General features: G+C 39.4%; 1 protein-coding gene across 1 annotated transcript in view; it reads left to right on the top strand.

The window, feature by feature from the left end:
* LOC129247085 (zinc finger protein ush) overlaps positions 1-21,514 on the top strand; it is a 99,284-nt gene that overhangs the window by 72,955 nt on the left and 4,815 nt on the right. The window contains exons 3-11 of the mRNA XM_054886000.1: positions 11,367-12,141; positions 12,234-12,546; positions 12,658-12,758; positions 12,818-13,072; positions 13,160-13,462; positions 14,793-15,792; positions 15,863-16,161; positions 20,081-20,363; positions 20,433-20,545. Coding sequence (XP_054741975.1) covers positions 11,367-12,141; positions 12,234-12,546; positions 12,658-12,758; positions 12,818-13,072; positions 13,160-13,462; positions 14,793-15,792; positions 15,863-16,161; positions 20,081-20,363; positions 20,433-20,545 — 3,442 coding nt within the window. The remainder of the gene's footprint in view (positions 1-11,366; positions 12,142-12,233; positions 12,547-12,657; positions 12,759-12,817; positions 13,073-13,159; positions 13,463-14,792; positions 15,793-15,862; positions 16,162-20,080; positions 20,364-20,432; positions 20,546-21,514) is intronic.

Below are 21,514 nucleotides of genomic sequence, written 5' to 3'. Positions count from 1 at the left end.
ACAGGTAGTTCGTTGTTGCAGCCAAAGGCTGAAAAGCAAAACAAAAAGAGGGCACGAGTAACAATAAATACAACAACAACAATAATAACACAATTGACCAGAGCAGCAACGTAAATCAAAAAAGCAACTCCTTCACGCTTTGCTTGCAGCGTGTAACGCTTTAGCTGCCGACCACCAATGAATCGCTTGTTGCCAGCCGATCTTTTGCAAGACCACTTTTTCTTTTATTTATTATTATTATTTTTTTTTTTATTTTATTTTATTTTATTTTTTTTTTTAATGCAACATGGTTTCTTTTTTAATGTTTTTGTAATTGAGTTAAGTGATTTCGTTATACTAAAATTCTTTGTTTGATGATTTAATGAAGCGTTGACGTGCTACGCCGCTTTGACGTTCAATTTGATGCTGCAGTAAATGAGGTAGAGCGCCCGCTTTGTTGGTATGGTGTAAATAAATTCCAGTTGATTAAAAACAAAAAACGAAAGGCAACAAAGGCGGCTGTTGCTTGCGGTTATTTGCAGTTTTTTTTCGCATTCGCTTTTTGCTTACCTACTGTTGGTTTTTATCTCAATCCGTTGATGAGGTGTTTCTTTGTGGTAACATGCATAAATCACGATTCGTGCATCTGTTCATGTTTAATTTTTTTTTCTTTTTGAAGATATTTTTCTTATTCCCATTGCTTCGATTTCTCCGTTTATTTGTTTCTCTTTTCAATGAAGTGCCATTTCTAATGAAGCTGATTATGTTAACTAAATGTACTGCGGAGCATTTGATGTTACAAAGAATTACAAATAATGCAAATCATTTATTCCACTTTTTAAGGCAAAACAGAAAAAAAAAACAAAAAAAAACAAGAAACATCCTTCTAGCATGCGAAATTCGCTTCATTGAGGTGGTCAAAAAGGTGGTTGATGGGAAAGCTGTCGCCCACATTTAATTATGTTCGCCTTTCGTATCCAAAGGCACACACTTTCCACCTACACGGTCCGGCACTCGAAGTGCTCATGCATCAGCTGTCTGTTAGTTGGCTAAATGACAATCCAGAGTATTGTCTACAAGCGCGGAAGCATTTTGCCGAGAGTAAACCCGAAAAAATAAAATCAGTAATGGACTTCAAACTTAATAGTGGGATTGCATTATATTTGGCATGGAAAATCATAACCACTGATTGTTCGTGAGCTCGAGCACTTTAAAGTAAATAAAGTTTTGGTTTATCGCAACATTACTCCTTACTATAATTCTGGTAGCATCGCTAAACGTCATGGAGGTGCCCATCAAAAGATTGCAACGTCGCGTGAAATGGTTCAAAAAGTGAAGAAGTGCCTTCAGCGAAATCCCCGATGAAGGGCCAATCAAATGGCGAAAGAACTGAAAATATCTGGCCGTAGTAACCACGGCATATTCAAAAAATAAAATCAATCTCAAAGTCAAGCCATACAAGAACCAAAAGGCACATGATCTCACACCAGAGCAGCAACAAGTCAGACTTGAGAGAGCGAAGAAGTTGCTTCGCTTGGCCGAAAACGGCCATTTTCCAAACATTGTGTTTTCTGACGAGAAAATTTTTCAAATTGTGTAATTCGTAAACTCCCAAAAACGATAGGGTTTATTTGACCGACCGTTCGTACGAGTATATGAGTTGTCGATTAACCACCAGGAGGCAGCAGCCGCCACAGGCAATGGTTCCAACCGCGCTGTAACCGTAGATGGACGCTCTCCAATCATTTTCATCGAGCCTGACGTCACGGTAAATGGGAAATATTATCGGGAAAATATTCTGGAGGTTTCTTTGAAGCCGTGGGAGGACAAACATTTCGATAGTAGACCATGTTTCAACAAGACCGTCTCACCATCTCACAAAGCTCGAGAGAACCAAGAATGACTAAAACACAACGTTCCGAACTTCATAACGTGCACACAATGGCTCTAAAATTCGTCAGACGCAAGTCCGATAGATTATTCTCTTTTGGCCATTTTGGAGAGCAAGGACCGAACTAAAAGATTCATCAGTCCCGAGGCGCTGAAAAAAGCCATTGTACACGAGTGGGCCAAAATACCTGCAAGTCACATTTGGGCAGCTTGCGATTCGTTTCCGGACCGTCTCAAGGCCATAGTCAAGGCAAAAGGTGGTCATATCGAGCAAAAGTAAATTTATTCTTAATTTTGTATTATTTTCACACATTTTTTACTTTAAATTGAATAAAAGTAATTTTCCTAACTAAATTTATTGAATTTTTAATTAGTTACACTTTGAGTGCCGGACCCTATATATACAGTCCGCTTCACTTGATTAAAAGCAATAATTTTTAAGGAAGAAAATGGTTATTAAAACAACCGTATTCGATCTAGTATTCCATTGTATTCGGATAATTCAAGTGAAGACTGTACTTTGCTCGAAAATAAACTTCCATCAAAATATTATTCCATCTAACGGTATTTCCCAGCAGTAAAACTTCAACAGATGTAATTCGGTGCTTGATTTATTGATTCACTTCAATAGAGGCTCTAACCAAATAGGAAAAAATAATGGCAAATATTAGAAATTTTGTCTTATTTACATTTACTATTTAAAACTGAATAGTTTTTGCTGCCACATTGTTTATAAATTACTTCGTAAATACGTTGACGAATGGATTTGTACAAATTCTCCAGATGGCCTAATGAAATTTCAGGCCAGACCGTTTTAATAATTCGAACTAAAGCATTTGGCTTTCAAATCGTTTCCCATTCTCATAAACCATACGAGCCAGCCATCGCCATGGATTTTCGATCCGAGGAATACGGTGGTCATGCTAAAGTTTCAAAGTTTTGGAACGCAATCCAAGTTTTGACCACACTTGAAGTGTGGACAGGTGCATTATCCTGTTGAAAGATCCAATTAAGGTTCAGATATTTGACTAAACTCGGGAAAAGAGGATTCCCACAGAGCTTTATAGCCGTTTCGCGTCATTTTATAGCCTACAATTTTCAATTCGAACGCGCCATAGTACGATATTGCTCCCCATACCATAACACCGCCTTCACGACTGTGATGTCGACTCAAGTATCATACCTTTTTTCTCCTTTCTTAAGTCCTGAAAGTAGTAATTATATACATCCGGCTCATCCAGATTGAACTACTTTTTGTCACTAAATACTACTTTTTTCCATTCAGCGGGATCGTTATTTGTAACAGAACTCCAAGCCGTGTGGTCCCTTGCAAAATCGAAGCTGCGTTCTCCACGAAATTTATTCAAAGGTGGTTTTTTTGTAATTTGTGTGCTTCAGATGTGCCGGTTTTAGAATAGCCCCTCGAACAGTGGATTTGCTGACTGTAGCATTGTTCATTTCTTGAATTTTTACTGTTGAAACGGCGGATTTTGATGCAATCTTAAGAATTTTGTGGGTTTTCTTTCGTGTTAGAGCCATCGCAGTTCTGCCTTTGTGGCTCTTACTATAGGAGGCACCTTGTTTCACACAAAGATCCACAGCGTTTGAACATCGACTAATCTTTTGGCAAACTGACGATTTGAAAGACCCTCTGAAGTCTCTGTGCGCTGCCATCATGAGTATTATTTGATAAGTGATTTCACCGTGGTGTCAGTGGGTGTGGCAATGTTGCCTTTTTTCGCCAAAAACTAACGCACAATGAACGAGGCGAAAAATAGACTAGCGCGTCATGAAGCAAAATCTGGCGAGTCCGCGTGGAAAACGCGTTTTAAAAAATGAAATAAATAAGTGAATAGAACTTTTGGCTCCGTCTATAGCTATAGAGCTGGCCTGCAGTTCTGAGTAATTGCTTATTAGCCTCACTCAATGGAGAAGCAGATATTTCAAAGTTTTTTTTTCTTTGCTTTTTATTACCGAATCCGAATTGAAACTCAACTGAGATTTTGTGGCCGATCATAGCCAAAGTCGAGGTTCGGTCGTTCTCTAGTAAAATTGCTAACACAAGTTGCCTGGACACGAACAGGGAGATGCTGCAGCGTTGCCAATTCTCCAACTCCAACTATCGCATGTTTTTTAAGAGCTTGAGAACTTAAAATTAAAATACAAAACAGAAATATCGTTTGAATTATTATTTTTTTTTTAATTATTGTATAATTTGGCGGATAATTTCATGGCATTTATTTTTTGTATTATATCCGGCATGTGTTCGCAGCGGCTTCGAGTTACATAGTCCATTCGATCAGTCCAATAAATCGATTGCTAAGCGCGTTGTGTGGCAAGCTGCGCCGTCTTATTGGGGACAAATTGCGTCGCTGTTTAGCTGATTAATTTTCATAAATTCATTTAGCATGGCCTGATAGTGCTCACCATTCAGCGTAGCGGCAACTAGTTACTCATTTTGAAAGAAATAAGGACCGATGATGCCGGCGCATGTAAAATGGACGAAGTGCTCTATGAACTTCGCGAACAATTTACGAACGACTTGCCAAACATTACTGAGCATATCAACAGAGTTAGCCACCCTCAACTGTTAAACCACAGCTATCGATATCGATAATTCTCTTGCAGCTGAAAAAACACTCTTTGCATTCCCGGAACTAATTGCCACACCTCGTATGAACTATACTAAAAACAAGCTCACGCCCAGTTATTGAAGAATGTGTTGAAAAAAAAACGCAAAACAATACTTATCGAAGATAAGTATAAAATCTCCCAAAAAAGGCCACTCAGGGTTCCCGTTTACTCGTGTGAATTTATTTTGCATAATAGCGCACTTGCAAATGCCGTCGTATACTCGTATCTATACTTAGTTAAACACATATCCACACATACACACACATTTGATCCCATTGAATTGGCTACATGTGTACCTTTTCAAATATGGCAAGTCGAGGTGACACTGCAACAGCCAAACTTGGTATTATGGCACTGAGGCGATGCGAGAAACAAACGAGCAACAATCACCATTGACAGCAGCAAATTCCATACCATACAAAATCGATGATGGACGCATGCATACAACTAAACCCATGTTCAATGCGCTGAAGTGCCGAAGTGCGGTTAGTGGAGGCGGCGCGCCGCTGTTCAAACTGGTGCAACAAAACGCGCCGCTGCAATAATGCGCCTTGCACTCAATTACGAGCAATGGACATGCGCACACGCCTTTGGTGCAATACGCCGCTAGTATTGTTGTTGCTGTGCTGTTGCTGCGCGTGATTATGCAGATACAGAATATAAGTTGCAGTTAATGCAAAGTGCTGACATTTCAATAGTTACAAATTGACAGGTCAACGCGCAAGCGCTACAACACACACTGCGCTAAAATATGTATGAACGCGCAAAAAGAGGTGGTAAAAAATGCGCTTTTATTGTTGCTGTTTTTATGCCATTGAATTCGTAATGCCAATACAACCTGTGCTTGATTGCCCAGCTAGTTGGCCGGCCGATAGCGACAGAGATTGCGCACGCCAAATTGAATGCGTCAAGTCCAAGTAAGCCCAATGCCTTTGCTGGCCATGCGCACTAAAGCCGCTCTACTCCACAAACGCTGCGTGCCACATTGGCGGCGCGCTGATGGTCACTTTTTGGTTTCAGCGTTGCACACATGATTCTTTTCTTTTATCTTTTTTTTTTTGATGTAGTTGATTTTTTTGTGTTTTGTTTTCTATTTCTTATCGCAACTGTCATATCAAATGCGTATCTACATACGCGACACATGAACGCACAGCGCTTCAACAGTTTCGAAGCTTTGGTTTTTGGTGCGCAACTTCTCTTGTCACATCTCAGCGTCGTTGTTTCTTTATCGCTGCGCACATCTACGGTCGTTATAATATTTTGTAACATACAAATCAGATGTCAACCGCTTTTCTAATCATTTTCCTCTGGCCAGCATGACCTCCCGAGCAAGTAAGTGGCAAAAGAGCGCTGAAGTTTTTCAATTTTTGTTTTTTCAATTTATACCCACTTTAGTGCGTTTGCAGCGTCATTAGACTTTTAGATGTTGAAGCTTTGTAATGGAACCGATTTTGTTTTTCGTTCCACTTACCCACAGCCGAGTGGTTTTGTAGGTAACTACAATTCGGCTGGTCTCGAATTCGAAGCGCACTGTGGACAAGAAACATTAAAGCACCCTCGGAAAGTACTGTAAAAATCTTCGAGATTCAAAAACAAGCTTCTCATGAAATTATAGGAGGACGACATCAAGGTGTACCATAAATGCAAACAAAGGCTATCTGAAGATAAAGAAAACAAATTATTGGATTTTCTAAAATAATCGGAGGAGGAGGATTGGATTTTCTAATATATGTAGTTGAGGAGTGCCAGACTGGCACTTCAACTATTACACCTGCCTGCTTAAGCACAGAAACTACCGAAAAAAATCCCTCCACTGTACATACAAGCATCTTATATAGGATTTGCAAGCATTTCTTGTTTGTTGCAAGCAAGCATCGATACATCTACACTTCACTCCCGAAAGCGAAGCCATTGTGCAACTTCCTTCACTAGCATAAGTACTTACACATTTACTACTCCTTCTCAACATCATTCCTATTCATTTTCAGTGCTCCGCAATTTACTTATTCCCCGTTGCTGTCGGCTCTGTGTCGGCGACGGTTTCCACGCCTGACAATTTGTTGGATAATAATTGTTAACCTTTGGTCAATTTGACACATACTCAAATACATAGACACATAAGTACTCGTGCAGATATACAAGCGTGCATACATGCATACATATATACTATTTGGAGTTGCGTAGTCTATGGTCAGTCAGAATTTCTTCTGAAACTGCTTCTACCCAAACTGTTTGTCTGCTGAGTTGTGTGTGTGTCTGTGCACAATTCTTCTTCATCTAATCCGTTCTGCTCGATTCGCTTATTCGTCCATACATACATACAAACATGCACGTGTACATACATGACTTTTGGCTGCTTTCTGTAAATAGGATTTCCAGGAATTTTGTCTTTGTGTGCGATATTGCTGGGTCGATAAGCCCAACCGAAGAACAAAGCTTATGAATGGGCACACATTTTTTTCTTGTTGATTTCAGCTTCGATAAGTCAAGATTGCGTTTTTAATAAGCTATGAGAGTCGTGAATATTTTTAATTGCAAGCGCATCCGATTGTCTACGGTGAAATATTGACAGCAGAAATGTGCGGATAAATGTTTTTGAGTGGCAGTATTGGGAGATAATCAAGGCGTATTGAACTCGCAAAAGATTTTAAAGTACTATAAATTTCCCAACGTTCATCCAGAATTTTTTTAGTTCTTTAAAAAATTGTGTGTATTAGAATGAGTTTTTAATAATTTTTGTAGTAGTTAAAGAACTTTTTTTAGTTATTTAAAAAAATTTTGTGTATTAGAATTTTTAGTAGATAAAGAATTTTTGTTTAGCTCCTTAAAAAAATGTTTGTATTAGAATTTCTAGTGGTTAAAGAATTTTTTTTAGTTCTTTAAAAAATTGTGTGTACTAGAATGAGTTTTTAATAATTTTTGTAGTAGTAAAGGAACTTCTTTTAGTTATTTAAAAAAATGTTGTGTATTAGAATTTTTAGTAGATAAAGAATTTTTGTTTAGCTCCTTAAAAAAATGTTTGTATTGGAATTTCTAGTGGTTAAAGAATTTTTGTTAATTCTTTAAAAAATTGTGTGTATTAGAATGAGTTTTTAATAATTTTTGTAGTAGTTAAAGAACTTTTTTTAGTTATTTAAAAAAATTTTGTGTATTAGAATTTTTAGTAGATAAAGAATTTTTGTTTAGCTCCTTAAAAAAATGTTTGTATTAGAATTTCTAGTGGTTAAAGAATTTTTTTTAATTCTTTAAAAAATTGTGTGTATTAGAATCAGTTTTTAATAATTTTTGTAGTAGTTAAAGAGTTTGTTTTTAGTTATTTAAAATAATTTTGTGTATTATATTAGAATTTTTAGTAGTTAAAGAATTTTTTTTAGCTCTTAGTTAAAGAATTTTTTAAGTAGTTAAAGAATTTTTTTTTAAGAACATCGGTTATAACTAAATTGGAACCTTGCAGTAAGTTTTCAAATTTTCATGCAATTTAACTGCTTGTTAGCCCATTGCGTAGACTCTTTTTGATCTACGTACATATCTCCATCTAAGGTGGCGGGATCTCTTCGTTCTAGACATGAAATGCCTGTCTGAAATGCCTAGGTCTGTAATTTTTCTTAGTTATTTCTCTCTATTATTTTTTATTTGGGTATTTGAATATCTCTGTGTATGTTTGAGTTTTTGACGTCCCATGGTGCCGCTGAGATTTTTTTGATTGGCTTGGATTATACCCTTTCCAATAATATTTTTCAAAATAATGCATAACCGTATATACCAAAAATTTGAAGAAGCCAAGGGTTTATCATAATTTAATTGTCAAAAATGGCATTCGAACTCGTGAAGCGTTGTTTTTTTTAATGCGTTCGTTCAAAATTGTAAGGACGTACAAAAATATATCTGTTTGTGTTTCCTTGACTATGAAAAATAATTTGACAATGTACCACCTGATAAGCCTTTTGACCAATACGATCTCTAAATTTTGACAAAAAGGAGATTCGATGCCTGGAAAACTTATATTGGTATCAGAGTTCAGAATATCGAGTTTACAATCAACAGAGTACAGTGGCTCAATGAAGATCTCGGCCAGACATAACATGCTGCTTCAAATTCAAATTATGAGCATCGATAGACAGCCTGGGCAAAGCTCAATTGAAGTTAAAAAGGTAATTATTAGTCATCATGAAAAGGGTAAAACCGTTCGGGGAATCGTAGAAAGAGTGAATAGATCCCGTTCGATTTTATGCGACATCATAAAACGTTTAAAAGAAACAAAATCCGTGGAAAATAAGAAGAAATCGGGACGAACAAAACCGTTTTCGGGTGCAAATGAACGGTGGATAGTGCAACAAATTAAGAAAAATTCAAATTTGAGCGCTCTAAAGCTCGCAACAGAAGTCGCACACCAGCTTAATATTAACTGCGACCCCGAAAGTATACGTCTAGCGTGGCGAAAGAACGATTATAATTGAAGAGTAGCACGAAAAACCGTTCATCAACGAGATTAACCAACACGCAAGAGAATAAAATTCGCAGAGGAAAGCAAGTTAAGCATATGTAGGTCAAATGGACAATCATATGTGTGGAGAATACCTAATGAAGAGTTCCTGGAAACAAACTTACGCCCGACAGTTAAACATGGGGGTGTGTCGGTAATCGTATGGGGTTGAATGTCCGCTGCTGGTTCCAGAAATGTATGCTTCATTAACGGCAATATGGATCACAAACAATATCTAACAATTATGAAAAAAAATGTGGTCCAAAGTGCTGAACAATTGGGAATTAAGGACAATTTCCAGTACTATCAAGACAACGATCCCAAGCATAAGGCACTTAATGTCTGTGCCCTGAAGTAGTTTAAACACTTCCTCAATCTCAAGACTCATTTGAAAAACCAACTGAAAAACATGTTATTAGAAACAAGAAAGACCTAGAATATGCTATTAAAGGAGAGTGGGAAAAAATAGATCCTTTGACATGTAAGAAGCTGGTCAATGTCAAGAATGCTATGGGGAAAAAATGAAGGATTGCCGACTAAATACTAATTATGTATATGGTTTTTTTTTAAATATTACTTGCCAAACTCTTGGGAGGTAGGCACTCCACGAGTAGCACTAAAGCGCCGTTTTGATACCATTATGAGGCCTCCAACAGGCAGATATCTACAGCCAGAGCTGTTGATATAATGGAGAATATTGATTGGATTTAGATTTGCCTAACTCTACTTTATATAAATGTGCGAGTTTTTTTTTGTCATGTATTTTGCTAAGTTTTTATGTTTGTATTTTCTCTGTACGATTGACTTAAAGTTTGTTAATGTTTTTGGTAGTTTTGAAAAATACGCTTGAAGAACGAAAATAAATGTAACACATAAACGCATTAGATTTGCATTTTAATATTAATTTTTTTATTTTTATTTTTATTTGATTTTAAACCATATCACTTGGGTGTTCGAGTTCTTTATTGAACCACTGTATGTATGCTATCGCCCCTGCTATTCAAGATTTACGCTGAAAGACTTTTTCAGGAAGCTCTTTTGTCTCTCTCCCGAGCTTGTCGATAGATTTCCGTTGCAACTTTCGCAGTGTGTGGCCTATCCACCTCCACTTTCGTAATCTATATGGTTGGTCATTGGCCGTAAGTTGCACTTTTTATATAACTCATCGTTGCTGATGACATTTGGTTTACAAAACTTTGAATTGTTCCAGTTAGATGGTCGGTTACAAGCCAAGTCTCGCACCCATAGAGCAGTACCGAGTTGTCATTTGATTTAAATAGTCTCATTTTTGTTTGGAAGTATATTTGTGATGAGTTCGAGATTTGGCGCAGCTGAGTATATGCGCCAGTTGCTTTATTTATTCTAGCCAAGTTATCGCTTCTCGCACTATTCCCAGCAGACATTACACTGTCTAGGTACGTAAAATCTTCCACTTGCTCAATTTCTCTACCATGAAGCATAAAATTGTTGTCATTCTTGGTTTTGGAACCTTAAACAGTTGAGCCGAGTTGCTTCTCAAATTTTGAGTAGTTTTGAAATAGTAAAGAGAGCGAAATTGAGCACAATAGGTCTCTTAGTATGCTCGTAAAATGGAATTGTGTAGCAGCATGGCTCATAAAAAAAACGTGCGCCGACGTTCCGAAAATTCGAGGGGGCAACTATACCGAAAAATTATTTACCGGCAAGCTGTTGTGAGCTTAAGAGGTTGAGACGAGCTTATCTAGATTTTCTCAATATGGACTATTTGGCAGTTTTATACAGCCTCCATGCACCAGATGGTTTTTATGCGCAGCCTTCCATAGCACTTTCGATTACAGCGTCAGCCAAGCTATTGGAGACATACAAATCTAAAATGGAGAGTATTAACATTTGAGATTAAGTTCAGGTAGGTGTTTGTTAAATTCTCCAGCAAATTGTTTATGACAAAAAAGCTGAACAAAACATCTTTCCCCTCATAAATATGTTTTCTTGGCCAACTGCATATATCCAACCTTGGCATTTTTGGGTTAAGAGCAAGTTTTTCCTTTAATTACTGCGTTACAGAAGTGAACGAAAAAATTTGCCGTCAACATTCTGCGTTTCTGTATTTGATCATAGTAGACAATATTCCTAATTTCACATTATTCAGTTCATTCCAAGGCGCTTTCATTAAAAGTGGTGGCACTAGACCAACAACAATGTTTTGTATGTTTGATTGTCACCTTTAATAGATTCGCCTTGGTTAGTTGCATTCCATTCAACAAAAGTAGAAGGATACATCTTCTTTACTGTTTATTGGCAGCTTATTTCATATATTTCTCAAAAATTTATTACTGGAGTACTTGATTTACTAGTAAAATGCGAATTCACCGTAATTCTCCTATTCGATTTCATCTTTCAGATTCCAAAGATCTGAGTCCCACCGACCTATCAGATGATCAACATCATTTAGAGAATGATGATCATCGACACGAAGAGACTGACATCGAAATGGAAGACGACACAGGCACAAGAGAAGGCTACATTCGAATATCTACTCCAACTACAAATCGAATATCACCCGTTATAAGAGTAGAAAATGAAGTAAGTCGTCCACCGAGTACAATGGCATCGAATGAGTCGAATTCTACCGATACATTTCACACTTATAACGAATCCACGGAACGCAAAATCGAATTAAATATAGAACCTGAGAAACTTCAAGAACAAAACCACATGAGTATCGAATCAACTTCATCAAATTCAAATGACAAGCGTCCGGTCAGCAGCAGCCCGCATAAGGACGAACCGGCAGGTAATGGTACACCACCCGTATCGTCACCAACAAGCATAATGCCAAAGTTACGCTTGAATGCGCTACTGGCTTCAGATCCAGCCTTGAAGCCGGATGCAAGAGATCTTAAAGTTTTACACGAAGAAACGCAAACAAAAAATCGGCTGGCACAACTGCCACCACCACCGGCGCTTACCAAGCAAGAAGACCTAGAAACGTTGATGAATGCGCCTGGGGTAAGTGTGGTGGAACCGGTGCTGAAAACGACTACAGCCGCACCACCACCAGCCACAGCCACAGAAATTACGCCACGTTTGAAGTTGTTCATGTGCTTGCCATGTGGCATCCACTTTAGCTCGCCATCAACGTTGGAGGCACATCAAGCATACTATTGCTCGCATCGGTAAGTACTTATCATGAATGCAGGCGGGGATGCTGCTTCTGAACGCATATTAAGATGTTGTTGGCTATTAATGGTCACTCCTACTGTTGCAGCAACAAGGACATGGAAAGCGATGGCGCTTCACTCTCCACGGTAATAGCTGAGAAAAGTGCCGGCATGAACGCGAACGCCGCCAGCACATCGGGTGGCACCAGCGGTGCCGGTGCGGGCAACACGAGTGGCGAACCAAACACTAAAGCCATTAAGACTGGAAAACAATATGCGTGCACACAATGCTCCTACAGCGCCGACAAGAAGGTCTCCCTGAATAGACATATGCGCATGCATCAAACATCGCCCGCCCATAGCAGCAACGCGCCACCATTGAACGGGGCAGCCGCGCTGGAGGAGGGCGTTTCTAGTCAAGTGAGTCAGTTGTTGGTTGACGACACCAAAAAAAAATAATTCCACCCAAAAATGGGATTTATCGGAATAAGTAAGTATTTTATATATTTTTTTCTCTTCTTCTTTTTTAAGCAAACGGATCGTTACTGCAGCGATTGTGATATAAGATTCAATAATATAAAGACGTATCGCGCGCACAAGTTGCATTACTGCAGTTCACGTCGTACTGAGGGGTAAGCGCAACAGGAAATTAAGGAATCCTCAATCGTCATTAATAACTTTTACATTACAGGCAACTAACACCTAAGCTGGAGGTTAGCACTGCTAATGCAATAAAAGCGCCAACGGGTGCAGCCGCCATCAGCCCACAGACGCGCACGAAAACACCAACACCGGCTATGGTCGCTGCTGCCGCTGCGGCGGCTGCTGCTGCGGCCGCATCTTTGCAAACCACGCCGCCGCAACCATTTTTGGCATTGCCCACCAATCCAATATTGATAATTCCCTGCTCATTAATACGCGCTGCCAGCTGGATACCAGGGCCACTGTAAGTACGGACTGCATGGCACAAAGTTCTCGATTTCTAGCTTAAAAGCATTTCTTTTTAAACTCACTATTCTTTTGCCCATTACAGCACCTCAGTATCGGCGGGCATTCCACAGCCTGACAACACCTGCTATATGTTGGATAATGGCAATTTGAAACCACTAGCCACGGCTTTGAATATAACCGGACTGAATCCCAGCGTAGCAACAAGTAATAATAACTCAGCAGCAGCAGCGGCAGCCTCACAAATGTCTAATGTAGAAACGCTGGCGCCACCACGTCAACCTTCGTTGCCCAGCAGTAACAGCGAAACACTGCTGGCCGAAAAGAATGCTGGATGTAATTTGGAGAGAAGTGGAACATCAACACCAAAACGAAAAGAGGGGGCACGGTAAGTACCTAGAAGTTTTGAAAATATCTTATACTTTGAAGACCAAAAGCGCCTTAGAAGAAGGAGCTCCATGAAGCACGTCGTGTGAATAGAGCTCTAACTGAAGCACCGTAGATTGTTTTCCAAAAATAATAGAATACAAGATTGTGGCCATCGGAGAGGTGAACGCTACACTGGATAAGTTGCGAAATTTGAAATACGAACAAGAATGCAAGTAGGAGAAGAAATTACAACAGTATAACGATACTTCTCCGGAGTATTCTGCGAGGAGCTCCTCATCAAGCTCGAATTTAGTAGATATTTATTCCGACAGCCAAGCGGCAATTAGGGCTCTCGCTTCGTTGTTTGTGCGTTTGAAATTAGTCTGGGAATGCCTGACTTCTCTCTCGACGGCATCCGAATACTTCGATAAAAGCTCATTTCGGTTTCTAGGCGCAGTGGCATAGATGGAAACTGCTGGACTGATTAGCTGGCACGACAGGGGACCCTGGAAATGGTTTCATCGCGAAATGGGAGGATTTGGGTTCTTTTGAGAACCTGTGGTCGGCTCCTAGAAGGATGGTCCTCGGGTCAACGCAACGAGCGCTGGGCTAGTGCGTAACGTACAAAGTCGCCAGATCCTTCTGCTTACGGGTAGATCGAGGGCGCTCGAGAAAACTTCAGAGGCTGATAAAGCCGCAGCTCTCGAATTTGGTGGATATCCTTAGCGGACACTGTCCGTTAGGTATCCATGCAATGAGACTTGGGATTCCTTCAAGTCGTTTCTGCAGAAGCTGTCTAGAGGATGAGGCGGAATTATTTCAGCACCTTCTTCCTAGGTGCCCTGCTCTCATCAGGCTAAGATTCTCAGTTTTTTGCTACTCCTGCGGATATAGCAGGTTCAAATACAATATCACCCAGCTGGTGAATTTCATCAGTAGCTTGAAGTAGTTAATACTCGTCCAAATACATATTCATACACTCGTCCAATCAGTCAGTGTTCAGACGGCAGCAAAGTATCATTGCTTAATTTTTTCCGTATACCACTAACACAAGCTTAATTTCGTTAAATACAACCCAAGTGACGTCAACCCATCATCTGATTCAGTCAAATTCGCTCAGAGCCGAATAACACTCTGCTAAATAGCACACCTATGAAAAATTTTCACATATGTAATGCCTACATACGTTAGACGGTTAGCAGCTCATAATAGTCCTGGAATTAAGAAGAATTAATCTGAATTGCTTTGTCATTCCTTAACCAAATCTTACTATTTAAGGCTTTTTCGGACAGATTTTAATCTTTTACTTAGTATGCTTCAATAAATTCTTTTTTCACTTTTCCCCTTAGTGAATCTACACCATTGGACCTCTCGCTACGTCGTTCTCCCACCTCCTACACCAACCTGCAAAGGCAACGTGTACACTCGGCATCCTCCTACACAGACCCTGATCAACAACGTATGGATATGGAAACTTTACTGGAGGCGAGTAAGGAGAATCTGTCAATGGACGAAAGTGGCACAGTCACACCGGAACAGATCGTTTGCGCACCTTCACTACCGAACAGCCCTTCAATGAGTCCTTCACCGAAGCGACGCGCAATCAGCCCACGAAGTTCTGGTGCTGGCAGCACATCTTCCATGTCACCACCTGTAAATGTTTCGACCGCGTCTTTGGTGGCAGCCGCCGCTGCCGGTAATATGCTTGATTTACCATTACGTTCCATGTTACCCGCCGATCTGGCGCTGAAACTCTCCGAAACAAATATAATGAATCCACTGCTTGCCAAGCAAAATCTCGAACTTGCTTTCAAACTCTCTGCTGCAGCAGCGGCTGCGGTAAATAATAACTCACCAACTGGTAGTGGTTCGACAACTGCCGATTTGGCAGCAGCCGCCGTGGCAAAATCTTCACTGCTCGGTTTGCCGGTTTTAGGGACCGCGACGACTGGAAGTAATAGCAGCAATATAGGCGGGCCAAACAATGCAGTGCAACCGCAGATTTATGTGAAGCAAGGTGTTTCCAAGTGCAAAGAATGCAACATTGTATTTTGCAAATATGAAAATTATCTGGCGCATAAGCAGCACTATTGCTCATCGCGCACCCAGGATAATGGGGACGGTGAGGCGAAAGTGACAAACACATCTCCGATTGGAGTTAGTGCGGCTGCCAGCGGTGTAGAGACTGCGCCAGTTGCATATCAGCAGCTAATTTGCGCGGCCTGTGGCATCAAGTACACCTCTTTAGATAATTTACGAGCTCATCAAAACTATTACTGCCCCAAAGGAGGTGGCACAGCTGGAGCAGCTGCAGTGGCGGCTGCAGCAGCGGCAGCCGAAGCTGCGCAGGTAAGTTTAAACTATCGACTGATTGTCTCATTCAGAGTTTTACCTTTAATTTTTTATAATCATTTTGTAGTTACCATTGACCAAGGATAAGTGCGGCAAATGCAAGACGGTGCATGAAATAGGGCTGCCATGCCCACCACCGCCCGCACTGCAACAATCTCATAGCGGAGCGCAACATATGTCTAGCGCTACAAACGTCAACATGACAGCGGCATCCGCGATTGCGGTACCCAATCATAATGTCTATAAGTGCCCCGTTTGCGATGTTGTTAGTTTGACAGCCACAGAGAATAGGAAGCATATGGAGACGCATGGCACAGTAAAGGCATTCCGTTGCACCATCTGCTGCTACAAGGGCAACACGTTACGGTAAGAAGTTTACTATCGATAAGTCTCGCTTGAAATGCGGGCATCACATTGGCTTAGATTAACTTTCATTAGAGGGGCAATTAGGTGATGGAGGATAGAATTCACATTTTGAACGAATAAACAAATCTGACGAAAGGTCGATAAGGAAAGGACTAAGTCGCTAACCTACCTTGGCCGTCCCTCCATAGATCCAGTGGTCGATGTAATAAGAGGGCATTATTTTATAGCAAAACACAAAGCTGAGAAAGTGTATGATGTTGAAAACTACTGTGCCGATCTGCCTAGGGCTTAACTCTACTTTTCTAGCACACAGTATTCGCACTTCATGGGAAGATATAGAACAGGCGAAGCAAAAGCTTTTTTTAGACTTAGTATTTTATAATTGGGCTATAAAGTAGCCACTACCACGACTTAACCTATCTTAACCTAAGATGTTGTGTATAGGTATGTAAGGCTGACATATGCAGCCGAACTATATTGATAAGAACATTTGGTTTCAAATGACTCATCATAATTATCATTCATAGCATTGTAACGCGGGGTGCGTTAAGACTTTCTTGACAAGGCTCCTCCAAAGCGGTCGATCTTGAGCTTTTACTTCGTAGTTACAAATTTCTAAATTTTTGAGTTCGTTTTCTACTGCATCTATCAATCGGTTCCTCATATGGGTAACGTGATCTAGCCGTCTTATCCACAGTGCTTTAACAAATCGCACTCTTCTTTGGCCTTTTTTGCCCTGTTCATGGATCCATAAATCGATAGAAAATTAAATTAATGGTCTAGAGCTCGAAAATGTATGGCATTTTCAGGAATTTTTGTTTGCAATGAAAAAAAATTAAAAACGATATTTAAATTTTTTAGGCTTTTTATTTAACTTCTTTTACATACAAAAATTAAAAAAAAATTTTTACTTTTAATAATTTTAAAAATGGCGCTGAAGTTGACCTTTCCGAAAAATTGGATCTAGACGGTGTTGTCCATTTTGGCTCTTCTATTTATCTGAAATACAAAAACCAAAAAAATTATTCATCAATATGACTGTAGCTATGTCCCGTACTAGAATAAAAAAAAATTGACAAAATGGCGCGGTTTTGAATTTGACACTCTAAAAACAGGGCTTTTTTCAGTTTTTTAATCAAAAAAAATACCAGTCTAACGGTTAGACGCGATAGAAGTGAAACCTTCCGTAAAACAAACTGAGAGAGAATGAGACGAAAACAGCATTAGGGGCGGGATAATTATAGGTTCATTATAATATTGATATAAAGTTCATATTTTATTTTCTTCATTTTATTATTATTCATCCTCAATGTTTTCAATTTCAACAAATGATACGAGTGGCTTATGATAGCTAAAATATGATACAAATGCTTTGGTTTCGATGTTGTCAACATATCTTTGAAATACCGCGTCAATTGTTGTTTTTGATCGTGTTGTCGATTCAGTGCGATTGTTACACATTTTTAAATTGAATGTTGTATTGAGAAAGTCAATTGAAGGAACCGCTGTGTCCAATGCAAAATTTACGTTGAAATCACCTCTTAAAATCATTGGAACTTTATCGTATCCGCGATACTTCTGGTGTATACTTTATTAAATTTTCGTGAATGAATTCCGTGATGCTATTTATTGATTTTGGTTCTCCGTCACCTTTGGAAAATGTGTAAACAGTAAGCAAACTTTATTCAAATATTTTCCCTCATTTTTGCATCAGTAAAATTAAACAAACGCCGTAGCCGAATGGGTTGGTGCGTGACTACTATTCAGAATTCACAGAGAGAACGTCAGTTCGAATCTCGGTGAAAACACCAAAATTAAAAAAAACATTTTTCTAATAGCGCTCACCCCTCAGCAGGCAATAGCAAAACACCGAGTGTATTTCTGCCATGAAAAAAAGCTCCTCATAAACATATCATAAAAAAAAAAAATAACTGTATAAAAAAATTTTTTTTCTTGTGATTCGAACCAAGGATTTTGGATCGGAAGCTCACATTGCTAGTCGCTCGGCTACCGCGCCATGCTGTCGGCGCTGGCCTAAAAGTTATTTAGTTCGTCGCTACGTTTATATCAACATATAATATAACGCTTCGTAGCTAAATAACTTTTAGGCCAGCGCCGACAGCATGGCGCGGTAGCCGAGCGGCTAGCAATGTGAGCTTCCGATCCAAAATCCTTGGTTCGAATCACAAGAAAAAATAAAAGTTATTTAGTTCGTCGCTACGTTTATATCAACATATAATATAACGCTTCGTAGCTAAATAACTTTTAGGCCAGCGCCGACAGCATGGCGCGGTAGCCGAGCGGCTAGCAATGTGAGCTTCCGATCCAAAATCCTTGGTTCGAATCACAAGAAAAAATAAAAGTTATTTAGTTCGTCGCTACGTTTATATCAACATATAATATAACGCTTCGTAGCCAAGAGGGTCGCTATTTCCGTTTCACTTTTTCTCAAATCACTCCCAACGATTCTAAAGAAGTTTTCACTTCAAAAATACAAAATAATTGAAATAATAATATGATTCAAGTACGGGCAATAGCCACTGATGTTGTGAACAACATATTAAAATTTCAGACGATTCGGTTGAATAGTTTTTGTTTTTTTTTTTGACAACACCAGGCCGAGAAAAGTAGTTTTGAGATAACTGAGTTCAAAGTTTTGAGAGTGGCCGCGTGACGAATCTGACTCTACCTACCAAAACGGCTGTAGAATCGAAAATACTGTGAATATTAGGCCGGGTCGATTTGTGGGGAGGCAAAAAAATCTCCCATTGCTCTATAAAAATCATATTCTAGGGATCAACATAAGAAACTTTGCCGCAGGAACCATACCTCTAAAACGAATTCTGATGTCCCCCAATTTGGGTCGAACTTTTTAGTTTCTTTTCTCATGTATAGGCCAAAAATGGTGATATTTTAAAATGATTGTATGGGGAACCCCCCAGGGGAGTTCCAGGGGGTGTGCCACTGGCATGGGTGGATCGGCCGTCCAAAATTAGTGGGGGTCGGCCATACATTTGGACTCGATTGGAGCACTCTAAATGGGTCAAAGTGGGATTTTTCGTTCGACCCAAATTGGGGGACATCAGAACTCGTTTTAGAGGTATGGTTCCTTCGCAAAGTTTCTTATTTTGATCCCTAGAATACGATTTTCACAAAGCAATGAGCGATTTTTAAATCGACTCGCCCTAGTGAATATCCTTCCAAAAGTTTTACAGTTTATTCTTCGAAATATCAAAAAGAAAATCGATTTTTTGAAAATTCTAGACCACCGGGACGCTCTAAGCTACCTGGAAGCTCAAATCGTTAATTACAATAGAAATATTATATGTTATATTAAATGTACGTCCCAAGTCGAAAAAGTCAGTCTGGCCAGACCTGGGTGCTCACTATTTAATCAGAATTTTTAGAAAAATTTCGTGTTCGAAGTTTTATGGCCCATTGAATTTTGGTATAACAAAGTCTAAATCTCAAGTGTCTCAAAAATGGTGTTAATTTTTTGAAAATCTTTTTCGCTGACGGTGTTGTAAAAAATGTAAAGTAAGTAAAAAATGTCGAGTATTCGTTATGTGATGAAATGCAAAAAAGCGGTAGAAAAAAAATTACAAATTTCAGCACGACTTTTGAGTCACTTCAAACTTGCATTTTATATACCAAAATTTAATTGTCTATAAACCCGTGTGTGAAATTTTGATGAAAATTTATTTATTTTTTTGTTTTTTTTGCTTAATTTGCACAAAGTTTCAGTCTAGGATTTATATGATTTTTGTATGAAAATGAACTATATTTTCATTAAAAAATTATTTAAATTCAATACGAAATCAATAAATTTTCAAAACTTGCCAATAAGTCGCTGTGCCATAGTTATTCAACGCTCTATATTATAGTTTGAGTCTAACGTAGTAGTCTACTTTATTTTCAGTGGTATGCGCACGCACATTCGTATGCATTTCGATAAGAAGGCGACCGACATCAATGAGGAGCAGTACATGACTTGCATACTGGAGGATGAGGGCATGGAAATTCCCAGCATTGCCTCTACGCTAAACCAAGAGCAATTAGCACAACAAATAGCTGCTGTACAACAACAGCAACAGCAATTGCAACTTCAAGCACAGCAACAGCAGCAGCAGCAACAACAACAGCAGCAGCAAATATACAATTGCGATTTGTGTAATTACTCTTCCTCCTACAAGGGCAATGTGGTAAGTTTCTACAAAAGAAGTGAGAAAAGAGCGTTCAGATTAAAAAAGTGTATTTTCTCTCCTGTCTAGCTGCGTCATATGAAACTTGTACATCCTCATATCAACATCAACTCACCATCGATTTCACCTGAAGCTAATGATTTAGATGCCAGCGATGGGGCATGTTTGAATGGCGAGAATGGGTGAGTATTCAAGATGTGGCAAAAAATAAGAAGCGTTTTTGTAATCTTAGCCGAGTTTAGCCAAATGAATTTACCAGTTATTCCTTCGGTTCTGATCGATTTGATGTTAAATTTAAGCCCCAAATAAGACTAATTGCTCTTCCACTAGTTTTTTTTAGCTAAAGCTTATCACAGCGTAATGTACAGGGTGCGGCACTCGAAGTGTAACCAATTAAAAAGGCCATACATTTAGTTGGGAAAATAACTTTTATTCAATTCAAAGTAAAAAATGTGTGAAAATAATACAAAGTTAAGAACCAATTTACTTTTGCTCGTTATGACCACCTTTTGCCTTGACTATGAGACCGTAAGACGATCCAGCAACGAATCGGAAGCTGCTCGAATGTGACTTGCAGGTATTTGGCCCACTCGTGTATAATGGCTTTTTTCAGCGTCTCGAGAGTGGTGAATCGTTTAGTTCGGACCTTGCTCTCCAAAATGGTGTCTGATGAATTTGAGAGCTATTATCCCGACTAGAATTACAGTGAGGCATCCCGAAGAATCAGTTAGGCCCGAATTAGGCAGGCCTTACTGAGGCACGCCTCACTATTACCTTACCAGGCCCACGTTAGGCAAGGCAAAGATTGGCATGCCAGAACAATACCAAATTTGGTTGTGGTCCCGAAAATCTGTGGCAGTGTTTCACTTAGGCATAAATTGGAATCCCTAACTGATTTGTAGAAGGGCATCCGGAGTATTACCGAAGTTCGGTTTTTCGAACCTGCGCCTAATGAGGCAGATGTGTGGCGATATCTTTCGGGACTTGGGCCTAGTTTGGCTGCCTTATGAGGCGCAAATGTGGAATGCGGTCTGCCTTATTTGAGCCTAATCACCGCCTTACCAAAATTTCTAGTCGGGATGTGGACGTTATGAAGTTCGGAACGTTGTTTTTTAGCCAATCTTGGTTCACTCGAGCTTTGTGAAACGGTG

This window comes from Anastrepha obliqua, chromosome 5 (genome assembly GCF_027943255.1).
Source record: "Anastrepha obliqua isolate idAnaObli1 chromosome 5, idAnaObli1_1.0, whole genome shotgun sequence".
Taxonomy (NCBI): Eukaryota; Metazoa; Arthropoda; class Insecta; order Diptera; family Tephritidae; genus Anastrepha; species Anastrepha obliqua.
The sequence above is the reverse complement of the archived record's forward strand: the minus strand, read 5'-3'. Positions and strand labels throughout refer to the sequence as shown.